The following is a 13,477-nucleotide window of genomic DNA, read 5'->3' as shown; positions in this document are numbered from 1 at the left end:
ATTCTTTAAATAACCCAGTTTTATCATATCACACTTATCGTCTTATCTCACATTCTTTGTTCTGTTCTAATCTGTGTGCATGAAAAATTATCATGAAAAAAAAAATTCATCTAAGAAATATGCGAGAAACTCAATAATCAAATAAAGTTAGGCAAAGATAAGATCCTGAGCTGCGGGCATATTATCAAAGGACAGAAGACATGTATATGTGATGGATGCAGGGGTACGTTTTGTGATGAAGAAATGAGTATGTGTGATGGTGTTAGAGTATATAGAATTATATTCTGCAATTCTGTTTTGACTCAGATTCTGTATTTGTTATACGGTTATAACCACTGTGACAGCTCAGCTCTAGAGAATATATTCCTTTCTGTTAGATGTTCCCTATATATAAAGGCCAACATTCTGGTCTATCAATATGAAGAAGATCTTTCATAAATTCTCTGCTGGTTTTCTTTTCTCTGTTTTTCTTTCTATGTTACAGTAGATTTAATTGTAATATGGTATCCAGAGCGTGAAGCCTAATTTATGGGCACCGGTCCTGAGCTCACGACTCCTCTTTCTCCAATGGCATCTTCGTCGACGACTCCGATCATTTTCTCGTATGTCATATCTGAGAAGCTATCCGACACTAACTTTTTAGTCTGGAAACAACAAGTCGAGCCTGTGATTAAAGCCCATCGTCTTCATCGTTATCTCGTCAATCCGTCCATTCCCTTGCAATTTCTCTCTCTTGCTGATCATGAATTAGGGATTGAAAATCCAGAATACACAACTTGGGAGACCCAAGATCAACTCTTACTTTCATGGTTGCAGTCTTCCTTATCTGCTCCGTTCTTAGCGCGTATGCTTGGTTGTAATCATGCGTTTCAAGTTTGGGATAAAATTCATACCCATTTCCACTCTCAGACAAAGGCTCGGGCACGTCAGCTGCGTACAGAACTCCGCACCATCAAGAAAGGTGATCGCTCTATTAGTGAATTTCTTCTCCGTATCAAGGCTCTCGTTCACTCTCTTAATTCGATTGGTGATCCTATTTCTGAGTCCGAACAGTTAGATATTCTCCTTGAAGGCCTTCCCGTTGAATATGAAGCATTTCTTTCTCTTATGCATAGCAAACCTGAACTGTTCTCGTTTGCCGAGATCGAGTCATTGTTGGTCGCTCAGGAAGCACGTCTTGAGCGATTCAAACATGATAATGACAGTGTTTCTCTCAACCTCACTCAGGCACATTCACAAACAGCTTCAACCCCCACTGTTCAAGTTATTGAAATGCGCTCGCCGTCTCATCCTCGCTTTCCCCATCTGCCCTCTACACGGGGAGGTTATTATCAGCGCGGCAGATCCAGTCGTGGTCGTAGGGGTGGGCGCTCTGGTCGTAGCAACGTTCAATGCCAAGTTTGCACCAAGTATGGCCACACCGCTTCAGTTTGTTATTTTCGCTTTGACCCCAACTATGTGGCTCCATCATATACTTTTGCTTCTGCACCGCCTCAACAACACTTTTATTCCTCCCATTCACCTCACTTTCAAGGCACTCAGTTTCTAGGAGCCTCTTTCTCGCCACGTTCTCATCCACCACAGGCGTCTTCTCCTCATCCTATGCCATCTGTTCCACCTCATGCATATGTTACTCATGCCCCACCTCCACCGCCTCCACCTCCTACATATGCCCCACCTGTCCCGGTTCCTGCCCAACAGTCTCAGAACTGGTTTGTTGACTCTGGCGCGTCACATCATATAACCCCTGATGCCACAAATATTATTGACCATATGCCTTCTTCCCGGGATGATCATGTCTTCCTTGGTAATGGACAAGGTTTGCCCATTCATCTTTCAGGTTCTGCAACATTTTCTTCTTCTCATGATCCCCACATCTCTTTGCAGCTTAAGCATTTGTTACATGTTCCTGCCCTTAATAAAAACCTTGTGAGTGTTAGTCGGTTTGCCAAAGATAATAACGTGTATTTCAAATTTCACTCCTCTGTTTGTTTTGTCAAGTCTCAGGTTGATCACTCCATCTTGCTTCGTGGGTATCTTGGTCGTGATGGTCTGTATCAATTTCCTCTGCCTCCGTTGCGTTCTCATCGTCAGCCTTCTCTTCATGCTCCATCTGTTTCTGTTACACACAAATCACCCTCTGTTTCCACTGTACCCACACACAAGTTCACTATGTTTTCCCTTTGGCATAATAGGCTAGGCCATCCATCTGTTACAGTTTTACAAAATGTTCTTAAATGCTGTAATCTCTCTCCATTAAATAAAATTTCTTCAGATTTCTGTGTAGCATGCTGTATGGGAAAGTCCCACCAACTTCCTTCTCACTCCTCTTTAAATTCTTATACTAAGCCGTTACAACTTGTTTTTTGTGATTTGTGGGGTCCCTCGCACATTAAATCTTCCATGGGGTATAACTATTATGTTTAATTTGTTGATGCATACAGCAGATACACTTGGATCTATTTTCTAAAGCACAAATCTGAAACCATCCATGTTTTTAAACAATTTAAAGTTTCTGCTGAACTTCAATTGAATCACAAAATTACAGAAATTCAAACAGATTGGGGTGGTGAATTTAGACCTTTCACTCATTATCTCACATCCCTTGGTATTCACCATCGTCTTATATGTCCTCATACTCACCACCAAAATGGTGTAGTCGAACGCAAACATCGTCACATTGTGGACATGGGTCTTACTCTTCTATCTCAAGCTTCTCTTCCTCTGTCTTTTTGGGACCATGCTTTCCACACTGCCGTTTATATCATCAATCGGCTTCCCTCATCTACTGTTCCTTATCATGTCCCATATTTCACTCTTTTTCACAAAGAAATTGACTATCATTTCCTCAAAATCTTTGGTTGCGCTTGTTTTCCACACACACGTCCTTACCATAACAACAAATTACAGTTTAGGTCCACAGCCTGTACCTTTTTAGGCTATTCCCCTTGTCACAAAGGGTATAAATGTCTCGATACTAATGGCAAAATTTTTATATCTAAGGATGTTATTTTTGATGAACATACTTTTCCCTTTGCCACTCAAGTCCAGCCTCCTTTATTAGCCCCTTCATCCTCTCGGGTTCTTCCTCTTGGCATCATTCCTTCTGTGATTGTCACTCCCACTCAGCATGCTACTCTTGACACACCTCTTGTTTCGTCTCCTCCTGTGTCTTTCTCCTCCCAATCCCATTCGTTAGACCCACCTGTTGTTCCTCCTTTTCCTGTGTCAACTTCTTCTCCTGAGTCTCACTCCTTGCCTCCTGTTTTGCCTTTACCATCTCAACCCACTCATCCTATGCAAACCCGTTCAAAATCTGGCATTGTTAAACCCCGTAGGTTTCCCACCTTACTTCTAACTGTTGCAGAACCTTCCACTGTTAAGCAAGCTTTGTCCTCTCCTCCTTGGCGTGAGGCTATGCAATGTGAATATGATGCGTTAATGGCCAATCAGACCTGGTCCCTTACTGCTCTTCCTTTTGGCCGCACTGCTATTGGTTGCAAATGGGTGTTTCGCATCAAAGAAAACCCAGATGGTTCTATTCAAAAGTATAAAGCCTGTCTTGTTGCTAAAGGGTTTCATCAAAGGTTAGGTTGTGACTATTCTGAGACTTTCTCTCCAATTGTTAAGCCGGTTACTGTTCGGTTGATTCTTACACTTGCTCTAACCAATCGCTGGTCTGTGCAACAAATTGATATCAATAATACCTTCTTAAATGGCATTTTACAGGAAGATGTCTACATGACTCAACCTCCTGGTTTTGAGTCTTCTGATTCCTCTCTTGTTTGCAAACTTCATCGTTCCATCTATGGCTTAAAACAAGCCCCACGCGCTTGGTATGATAGACTTACCTCTACCTTGGTCAGTTTTGGATTTGTTCACAGCAAGTGTGATCCCTCTCTGTTAGTTCTCACTACTGCTTCTGATTGTGTTTATGTGCTTATCTATGTTGACGATATAATTTTCACTGGGTCTTCTGCTGTGTTGCTGCAATCTATAATATCCAAACTGCATGTTGTTTTTGCTCTTAAACAACTTGGTGATCTTGAGTATTTTTTGGGTATTGAGGTAAAACATCTTCCTGATGGCTCTCTTCTTCTCTGTCAAACCAAATACATTCGTGATCTCCTTGTCAAAGCTGGCATGACAGAAGCTAAAGGCATTTCCACTCCTCTTCAAGGTGGCCTCAAACTTTCCAAGTATGGCTCTGACTACTTTGATGATCCTGCTCTCTACAGATCCATTGTGGGTGCTTTGCAATATATCACTATAACCAGACCTGAGATTGGCTTTAGTGTCAATAAAGTTTGCCAATTCATGTCTCAACCTTTATCTGCTCACTGGAAAGCTGTCAAACGCATTCTGTGCTATTTAAAGGGTACTCTTTCTTATGGGTTACATCTTCAGCCTGCTCTTAGTTCTTCCCAGTATACTCTCACTGCTTTCTGTGACGCTGATTGGGCCTCGAATATTGATGACAGAAGGTCCACTTCAGGTGCTTGTATTTATTTTGGTAAAAATCTGGTTTCTTGGTGGTCTAAGAAACAAACTTTAGTTGCTCGGTCCAGTGCAGAGGCCGAATATCGCAGCCTTGCTATCACTGCTTCTGAGCTCTTATGGTTGCAATCTCTTCTTAAAGAGTTAAAAATTGCGTGTGCCACACCGGTCATCTATTGTGATAATCAAAGTACTGTCGCTTTGAGCCATAATCCAGTTCTACATTCTCGCACAAAGCACATGGAATTAGACATCTTCTTTGTTCGAGAAAAGGTTTTGGATCGCTCTTTAATTGTCTCCCACATCCCTGCTACTGATCAAGTTGCTGACATCCTCACCAAATCCCTCTCTCAAGCTCGGTTCTGTATCTTACGTCACAAACTCAATGTCATTGATTCCTTTCAATAACCTTGTGTTTGAGGGGGAATGTTAGAGTATATAGAATTATATTCTGCAATTCTGTTTTGACTCAGATTCTGTATTTGTTATACGGTTATAACCACTGTGACAGCTCAGCTCTAGAGAATATATTCCTTTCTGTTAGATGTTCCCTATATATAAAGGCCAACATTCTGGTCTATCAATATGAAGAAGATCTTTCATAAATTCTCTGCTGGTTTTCTTTTCTCTGTTTTTCTTTCTATGTTACAGTAGATTTAATTGTAATAGATGGAATAAACTCTTTCTAGTGTGAGCATGGAGGAAGTTATGAGGAAATTATTCAAGGAGAGAAATACTCACACTAATGTCCTAATGGATTTGGTGGGGAACATTGTGAGCATTCTGGAGCACCAATGAAACAAGTTTTGTTGATGAATTTTTGGGATTTAATTCACTAAAGAACAGGGGTCAAAATTCTCAAACCTGACATTGTTTTGAGCTCAAAATTTCTAAACAGAGATCAAAGGTAGCTCTGCTACTGCTTACATTTTATACCAATTCATTCCCTCTCAAAAGACCACAAGACGTGATTTTCATCTTTCTCCAGTGCACCAACTCATTCCTTCTCTCACTCACTTCCTCACCCTCTTTTTTCTTCCCTAAACTCCATATCCAACCATCTATAGCCATCACTATATATATCGTTCTCAGTAGCATACATAGTAACCGATCAACCATGTCTACCCAGATTTAGAACGGTTCTTCTCAGTCTCACCATGGTTCCTCCTCCTCCTCATCGCAACACCCTCCCTCCAACCACCAACCGCCACTTACAATATTGTCCCACATCGCCATTAAATAACCTTTTCCTCCACATTTAGTGCGCCAACTATTGCATAAAGTCTAACATTTTAGATTAGGGATGTCTATTTAATGGTTAATTAAGAATCTGAAATGTTATAAATTTACCCTTTAACTTCTACACTTCCTCTGTTGGTAGAAAACAAAAATTGAAATGAAATTTTCCTCTTATTCAGGGAATGCCATTCCAACACGTCTTAACAACACTCAACATATGTACCAAACACAAACACAAACAATTTGCTTGCAGTCACTAGATGTACCTTGACTCTACAAAAGCCACTAGATCACAACCACATGTGATGGAGGACCAGAGTGACGGAGAGGGCATAACGAAGCTGAATCACGGAGTCACTGATTCGCTATGAAAGAGGCTACCACAGAGGCTACGACAGAGATGGCACGACGGAGCTGGCGCAACGAAGACCGCGGGACGGAGCTGGCGCGATAGAGCTGGCACGATTGGCACTCTGAACTTATTTTTTTGACGGAGCTAGCGCGACGAAGACCGCGGGACGGAGCTGGCACGACAGAGACGGCGCGACGGAGCTAGCGCGACGAAGATCACTGCAACGGAGGCTACGACATGGCTTAATCGCGGAGCAAAATCGACACTCTGAAAGGGAAAGGGAAAGATTCAATAACTTTTCTGATTTGGGAGGGAACACGTGAATTCATCATGAGAAGAATGTGTTACAATCTGCGGAGGTCATAAACCTCCTAAAGAAAAATAAAAAAATCCCTCTATTATCAGCTTTTATAAAATCTATCATAATCAATTTATATGATCTTTATTTGTGGAGGTCTTTTTAACCTCCATAAAATTACCCATGCTATATATTTCTTTTTTTGTAGTGGTAACTATTTGGGGTGAAGAATCATTTTACTGATTAAAGTAACTAAAAAAAGTGCTTTAAATGATAGATTCATATAATACATTAAAGAAGATAGTCATGATCTTGAAGTAAAATACACTAGGAACAGGACAAAATATAAGAGAGGAGAGCATCATCCCAACACATTCATGATAGACCAATTAATACTAATGGGATACCAACCAATTAACACTACATTTTAAATTAAAAGCTTCTTTTCAAAGCTGAAGCTACTTAATAAATTTATAATTCTTAAAATTTCAAAGTTTTTTTTAAAATTAATGTTTATATGAGAATGAGAATTTATTGAACCATTTGATTATAGCTAGTCACCAACCTCTAATTTATCACCCAGTTCTTGAATATCATAAGCTTCACTCTTCACAGAATGTGATGAAAGTGGGTCACTTTCAGCATAACCTGCCCTGTCAAAATGGAGGAAATATATGAAAAGCTCCTCAATAAGTTCCTACATACCAGTGTTATTGATATCGGATAACGGAAAATATCGGCAACCCCAAAAACCTTTATAAAGTTATAACGGAAACCATAACGGGTTATGGCGGAAGTAATTATAACGGAAGCCATAACCTTTATAAAAACAAATATAATACCACCACATATAATTTTAATGAAAAAGTAATGATATTATGTATAAAAATTCAAAACACTACAAATTTAAAGTTCAAAACATAAAATAGCAAAAAATCATTAAATGTATGTATTAAGTCTCTTTCTAATCATCATATTCTTCTTCAACTCCAACATAATTTTCTTCAATGTCATCATCCAATGGGCCATATCCCTCCTCCTCTTCCCCTTCTGAGAGACTCTTGTCAAAGTTAAGTAATCTTTCAAACTCGGAATCAGAGTTATCATGCAATTCATTTTGAACTTGAATTTGAGTCCTCTCTTTACCCTTCTTAGATTGTGTTGGAGTTGGAGTTGGAGTTGCACCTGGACCTTTCTTAGAAGCATGGGAAGATCCAATAACAATATCATCATTTGATGGTTGCTTTCTTTTATTAGTTGCTTGTCTCCTTGTATAAACTACTGGTTCTCCAATACCTGAAGCTTCATAAACAGTTGCCCAATTAAGAGCGGGATCATCATGAAAAACCAAATCATTACCTCACTCTTCATTATCGTTATCATCATCAACTTCTCCCACTAACCACTCATTACATTCATCAATGTCATTCAATAAAATAGGGTCTATTTCATCCCTAATATTGTATCTTTGAGCAAGTTGTTGATTATACTTTATGTAAACCAAATCATGCAACCTTTTGTGGTCCAGTCTATTCCTTTTCTTTGAATGAATCTGCAATGTGAATAAGTAATATGTAAATTAATTTCTTTCTACAACTTACAAACTAATATAATAATGAAATGAGTTGTCTTATTACTTGCTCAAAAACACTCCAATTGCGCTCACATCCTGATGAACTACATGTCAAGCTTAAAATCTTGATAGCTAGTTTTTGTAAGTTGGGAGCTGCATGCCCATAATTCTTCCACCATTGAGCTACACAAGCAACGAAAGTAGCTTAGAATGTAACCATTATATCTTAGCACAATTTAAAAAGTGTTTAAGTCTCTCACCTGGGGCTGTGGTTTTCCTTGATTCTTTGGCAAAATCATCACCAAAGAGTCCATTTGCACTCTTATAAAGAGGCAACTCAGTTAAAATTTTTTGTTGCACATCTTTACTTGGCACCAACCTCCAAATCAAATTCCATGTCTGGGTTGGAATAAAAGAACTCTGGGTTCAAAAAGTGACCAGCAGCATGCAAGGGGCGATGAAGTTGACATGTCCATCTATTATCAATAATTGTGAATACATCATTGTATTTACTTTCATCGTTGTTGAACGACTTCATTATTGTTTCCTTTGCTTTCTCCATTGCTTCATATATATAACCCATAACTGCTTTTCTTTCCCCATCAACTAAACGAAGCACATGAACAAGAGGAGCCATGACTTTAAGAGTAAATACTACTTGATTCCAAAATGAAGGCATAAGAACAATTTTTGTAGCCTCCCTCCCCTTGGCTTCCTTTGATAGCTTGTTATTGCTCCATTCATCAGAAGTGAACATCTTTCTCAAACTTCCCTTCTCTTGATGCAACCTTTGTAATGATAAATAGGAGGTAGCAAACCTTGTAACTACATGTCTTACTAATTCCCTCTTATTTGTAAATTGTCTCAACAAACTCAAGGTACTAGAATGGCTATAGATAAAGCCAACAAGACTAATTCCTCTTTGAATTGTCTTCTTTATCAAAGGAAGTTTTCCAATATCCTCAAGCATCAAATCTATACAATGGGCAGCACAAGGAGTCCAATAGAGATGAGGTCTTTTCTCTTCTAACAACTTACCAGCCAACACATAATTGCTCCCATTATCTGTTATAACTTGAACAACATTTTCTTCTCCAATTTCCTCCACAAGGGAATCAAGCATCTGAAATAGTTTTTCTCCTGTCTTCACAAAGTTTGAACCATCAATGGACTTGACAAACATTGTCCCTGCAGGGGAGCTCACCAAAAAGTTAATCAACCATCGTTGCTTTCGATCAGTCCATGCATCTGACATAATAGAGCAACCATGTTTGCTCCACTGCAATTTATGATCTTGCAACAACTTCTCAGTGTACTCAACTTCCTTGTTGAGAAGCGGAACTCTGATTTCATGATAACTAGGCGCGGGTAAATTGGGTCCATAAGCACCTATGGCATCAATCATATCTTGAAAACTTTTCAATTTCACAAGGTTGAATGACAAACCTGCTTGGTACCAAAATCGAGCAATATATTGATGAACCGAGGCCTTTAAATTTTTGTCACATGCCTCTTTGATGTTAGCTTGCCTTAGTTTTTCCTTTTTTCTCTTCTCTATCGCAGCGGCTGGATTTCTACAGAACATATCCATTGGTCCTTTCCTTCCACCGCTATTTTTTCCTTTATCATTGCTAGCCGTAGAAATTTCAACTTCATCTTCACTCTCATGGTTATCATTGGTTGCATTATATCTAGGATTGATAGAGGAGCTATCTGCTTTTTCTTTATATAATTTCCAAAGTTCTTCTCTCACATTTTTCGGAGTCTTAGTGCAAGCAGCAACATTGCCCTTCTTTGCCATGAGATGTTCTTTTGCTCTAGTAACTCCTCCTTTCATGACTTTCCCACAATAATTGCAAATAGTTGTATTTAAATTTGATTCATCCATCGGATGACAATATTTCCATCCCGGATCACTCCTTTGGGATGTTCTTGGAGGATCATTATCATTGGTCATTATTATTGCTGAAAAATAGATATATTTTTTACAAAATAATTATAGTAAAATTAGACAAATAGAAAAGATAAACAAAAAAAATTGAAAAAAAAAACAAACTTGACAGCGGCGGGCGGCGGCGGTCGGCGGCGGTCGGCGGCAGTCGGCGGCGGTGGCGGTTGGCGGCGGACGACGGCTGGTGACGGTGGCAGCTGGTGGCAGTGGGTGGCAGCTGGTTGCAGTGGTGGCAGCAGCAAGTAGGAAAATTTTAAGGACTTTTGGTGTTGAATAGAATAAAATAATGAAGAATGAAGAAAGTTTTCCCAAAGACTAGGTTAAATATTAGTTTAATGGGCCAAGATTAGATTTTAGAAAATAAATATGGTAATTGAAAAAATAAATATGGCAACTGAAATTATGAAAAAATTATGATAGACAAATAAAATCAGAAAAAAGTATTTTGGAGACGTAATCAAATTTTTAAGTTTATTATCTGGGAATAGAATAAAAACAGAATCAAAGTGAAATGAGGTAATAGTGAAAAATTATAGACAGAATCAAAGTTGAAATGAGGTAATAGTGAAAAAATATGGAGATGTTTGATCGTGAATGAAGAAATTTGGATTGGCAGAGTTGAAATAAGGTAACTCTGTACGTTTGATCAATGTTGAATATTAAATGGGTGAGTGAAGAAATTTGGATGGAGAAGTGGGCCAAGGCCCAATTTCAAACCACTTAGGTTTATTAGGTTTAGGTCTTAAGTTTTTGGCCATCTTCTCTTTCTTCATGCGACCAGCTGCAACCAACACCAACGCGCCACTGCAACCAACACCAACACGCCACTGCACAGCTTCTTTCTTCTCCTTCTTTCTTCTCTTTCTTCTCTTCTCTTCTCCTGCTGTTCGAGATTTTCGCCACGAGCGTTCCGCAACCGCCACCCGCCACGCGCAAAACGGCCGCCACGAGCCGCCACGCAAATTCCGATTCGCCCCCGCCTTGTTATGGCGGCTGGCCGGAAAACCGCTACCGGTTTCCGCCATATCGGCGCCATGGCCGATATTAAACAACACTGCTGCATACAACCAAACCCAACAAATTTAACATTTAATAATCTATATTTATACACTACCATTTACAACTATACCAAACACAAGAGTGTAACAGTACAAAAGAAGAGCAAGTAGTTGAAAAAAACTTGAGAAACTGCCAAAGTTGTGTCTTTAAAATTGTTATATCGATGAATGACAATGATTTTGTACCTAGCTTCTTCCTTAGGAACACAAATTCTCGGTAGGCTAAATGCCTCATAATACTAATGGTGTGTTTGGATAAAGCATTTTAATGAAGTAATTCAAACTTTTGAAGAATTTAGATTTCTTTGTGATGAAATCCTTTGTTTGGATAGAGAAACTAAAAGGCATTATTAAAATGCAAGCATTTTTTTGAAGTATTCCAATTAGCTAAATTAGAAAAAATTCAAATATCCTTGAAATAGGTAGAATTTCAAATTCTTCTCACTCAACCTTACACTCTAGACATCTTTAGTAGAGTTGTCAATTTGGCAGTCGATAGGTGGTCTCGACGAGTCAGGCCGACGACTAGACGAGCCAAACGAGTCGGGTGGGCCCGACGACCAAGACAGACCAGGTTGGCTCGACGACCCAGACAAGACGAGTTGAACGACCAAGACGGACCGAACGTGCCCGATGACCAAGATGGGTAGGACGAACCCGAAGACCAAGACGGGCCCGACAACCAAGACGGGTCAAACGAACCCGATGACCAAGATGAGCCCAACAACCAAGACGGGTCAGACGTGCCCAATGACCAAGAGAGGCGGAATGGTCCTGACGACCAAGACAGGTCCGACGTGCCCAACGACCTTAACGGGCCGGACGGGCCCGAGAACATAAGCCGATCGAGTGGGCCTGAGACTAAAGCATAATTAAGCCTAAAAAATATTGTCAAAACGAAATTTTTATCTCATAAGAAATTCAATTGTTTATCCAAATAAGAAATTGAAATATAAGGTATTTTAATTTCGTTATCCAAACAAATTATTTAGAAAATAAAGGGAATTTAATTACAAGCAATTCAAGTACAATGCATTTCAATTTCTTAACATTGTTCAAATGCTTCATCGAAACACAAGGTAAACTTCATTATGGGTGAAGTAAGTTGAGGACCACCTATGGATCCACAAATTTTAGGAGCTTGGGGTTTTATGGCCTGATAAACCAACCTAGTGAGAATCACCACCAGTGCCAATGTTATTGGAATCATCATCGCTCAAAAGAGACTACAACATCAAACTTATTATCAACTACTTTCATAACAATTTTAAAATGTGAAGAAACAAGAAGCATAGGTGTGCTTCTACTTTGCTTCCAATAACATAATCAATCAGTTAATAACATTCTCCACTTCACCAATTTTAAACAATCAAGAATAGTAAAAGAATAAAAAATAGTAATAGAACCAGAGTTTAATCTTCTTCATGAAACTAACCATCCAGAGAGAAAACTTCTCTGCAAATAATTAATGGGAACTACCAAGTTTATTTCATAAGATTTTAAAAGACCGAATACAAATAATTTATAATTGATTAACAGTATACAAAAACTCCCAATCTCCAAACCTACACAAACATAAACCCCAAACAAAATTGAGAAGAAGAAAGAAAAATGGAGGAAGGAGTACTGACGCGAAAACAAGGCCAATGTATTGCCAAGGAATGAAGTGGTAGCCTAGAGTCTTGGAGCTTAGGCCTCAACGAAACATATAGAATGTCTTCCATGAGGGTTTAGAGGCGTTGACATGGATGAAGAGTTGGACCATGGCAGAACCTTCATCCTCAGGGGCTGATAGCTGCACGACGTAGACGCTCACCTCTTCCTCGTTGTAGTTGTGTTTCATAACTGAACCCTATGAGTCCAAATCTCCTTCACGATGGTGAATGGTGACAGAGGACTCACGTTTTGGAATGGACATGCCACTGTCACATGAGCCAAAGTCGAAAACTAGAGTAAAACCCTAATAGACAAAGAAAGTGAGAGAGACCTTACAAAGGACATGTTCATTTTGGCGACTTCTTGAGAGAGAGCGGAGAAGCATCAACTTCACGATGGGGGAGATGCTGCCACCTTCCGACGAAAACAGCTGCTGGAGAGTGCCCACGACGCTCACAAACCTCTCACTTCCAAGTTTATCTATTTACTTTATACTTTTGGTCGATTTAACTTGACGAGGACGACACGAGATGAGCAGCATCAGGCAGCGAAATGAGCAAGAACAACATGAGCAAGACGCGAGTTGAATGACGACGTAGAACAGATGCTTCAATGGCTTCTCAAAATGAAAGATTACTAACAAAAAAAAAAATATAAGACACTTGATTTATTAAAATCTTATATGAAATGTCTAATTTGATTTAAATGTGGATTTTACTTTGTATGAAAGTTCTAATTTGATTTAAATATGGATTTTACTTACGAAAAAATAGGAAAAAATTAGTTTGTTGTTACATAAAAAAAAATCTGTATGTAATAAGATTTTATCTATGAAAATAAATTTGTATACAAA

General features: G+C 39.1%; 1 protein-coding gene and 1 pseudogene across 2 annotated transcripts; one reads left to right on the top strand and one right to left on the bottom strand.

The window, feature by feature from the left end:
- Nucleotides 1–243: 243 nt before the first annotated feature.
- Nucleotides 244–5,159, top strand: LOC146885490 (uncharacterized). Its single transcript, XM_085674951.1, has 2 exons — nt 244–2,151; nt 3,004–5,159. The coding sequence occupies exons 1-2, from the start codon at nt 529–531 to the stop codon at nt 4,903–4,905; spliced, it is 3,525 nt and encodes a 1,174-aa protein (XP_085531077.1). The 5' UTR covers nt 244–528; the 3' UTR covers nt 4,906–5,159.
- A 2,081-nt stretch (nt 5,160–7,240) lies between these two features.
- LOC114188342 (uncharacterized) lies at nt 7,241–9,880 on the bottom strand (annotated as a pseudogene). The gene is made up of 3 exons (XR_014995982.1): nt 8,220–9,880; nt 8,024–8,142; nt 7,241–7,938 (listed from the first exon to the last, which is right to left on the bottom strand). The product of XR_014995982.1 is annotated as an uncharacterized LOC114188342 (transcript).
- Nucleotides 9,881–13,477: the final 3,597 nt, after the last annotated feature.

The sequence above is a fragment of the Vigna unguiculata genome, chromosome 6 (genome assembly GCF_037176805.1).
Source record: "Vigna unguiculata cultivar grain cowpea cultivar isolate G323 ecotype 2 chromosome 6, ASM3717680v1, whole genome shotgun sequence".
Taxonomy (NCBI): Eukaryota; Viridiplantae; Streptophyta; class Magnoliopsida; order Fabales; family Fabaceae; genus Vigna; species Vigna unguiculata.
This window is presented reverse-complemented; position numbering and strand designations above follow the sequence as displayed.

Excerpts from the sequence above, each read along its gene's own strand:
- LOC146885490 (XM_085674951.1), top strand. The coding sequence starts at position 529 with ATGGGCACCGGTCCTGAGCTCACGACTCCTCTTTCTCCAATGGCATCT. Across the intron at positions 2,152-3,003 it reads AATCACCCTCTGTTTCCACT|GATGTTATTTTTGATGAACA; the intron begins GTACCCACACAC and ends TTTATATCTAAG.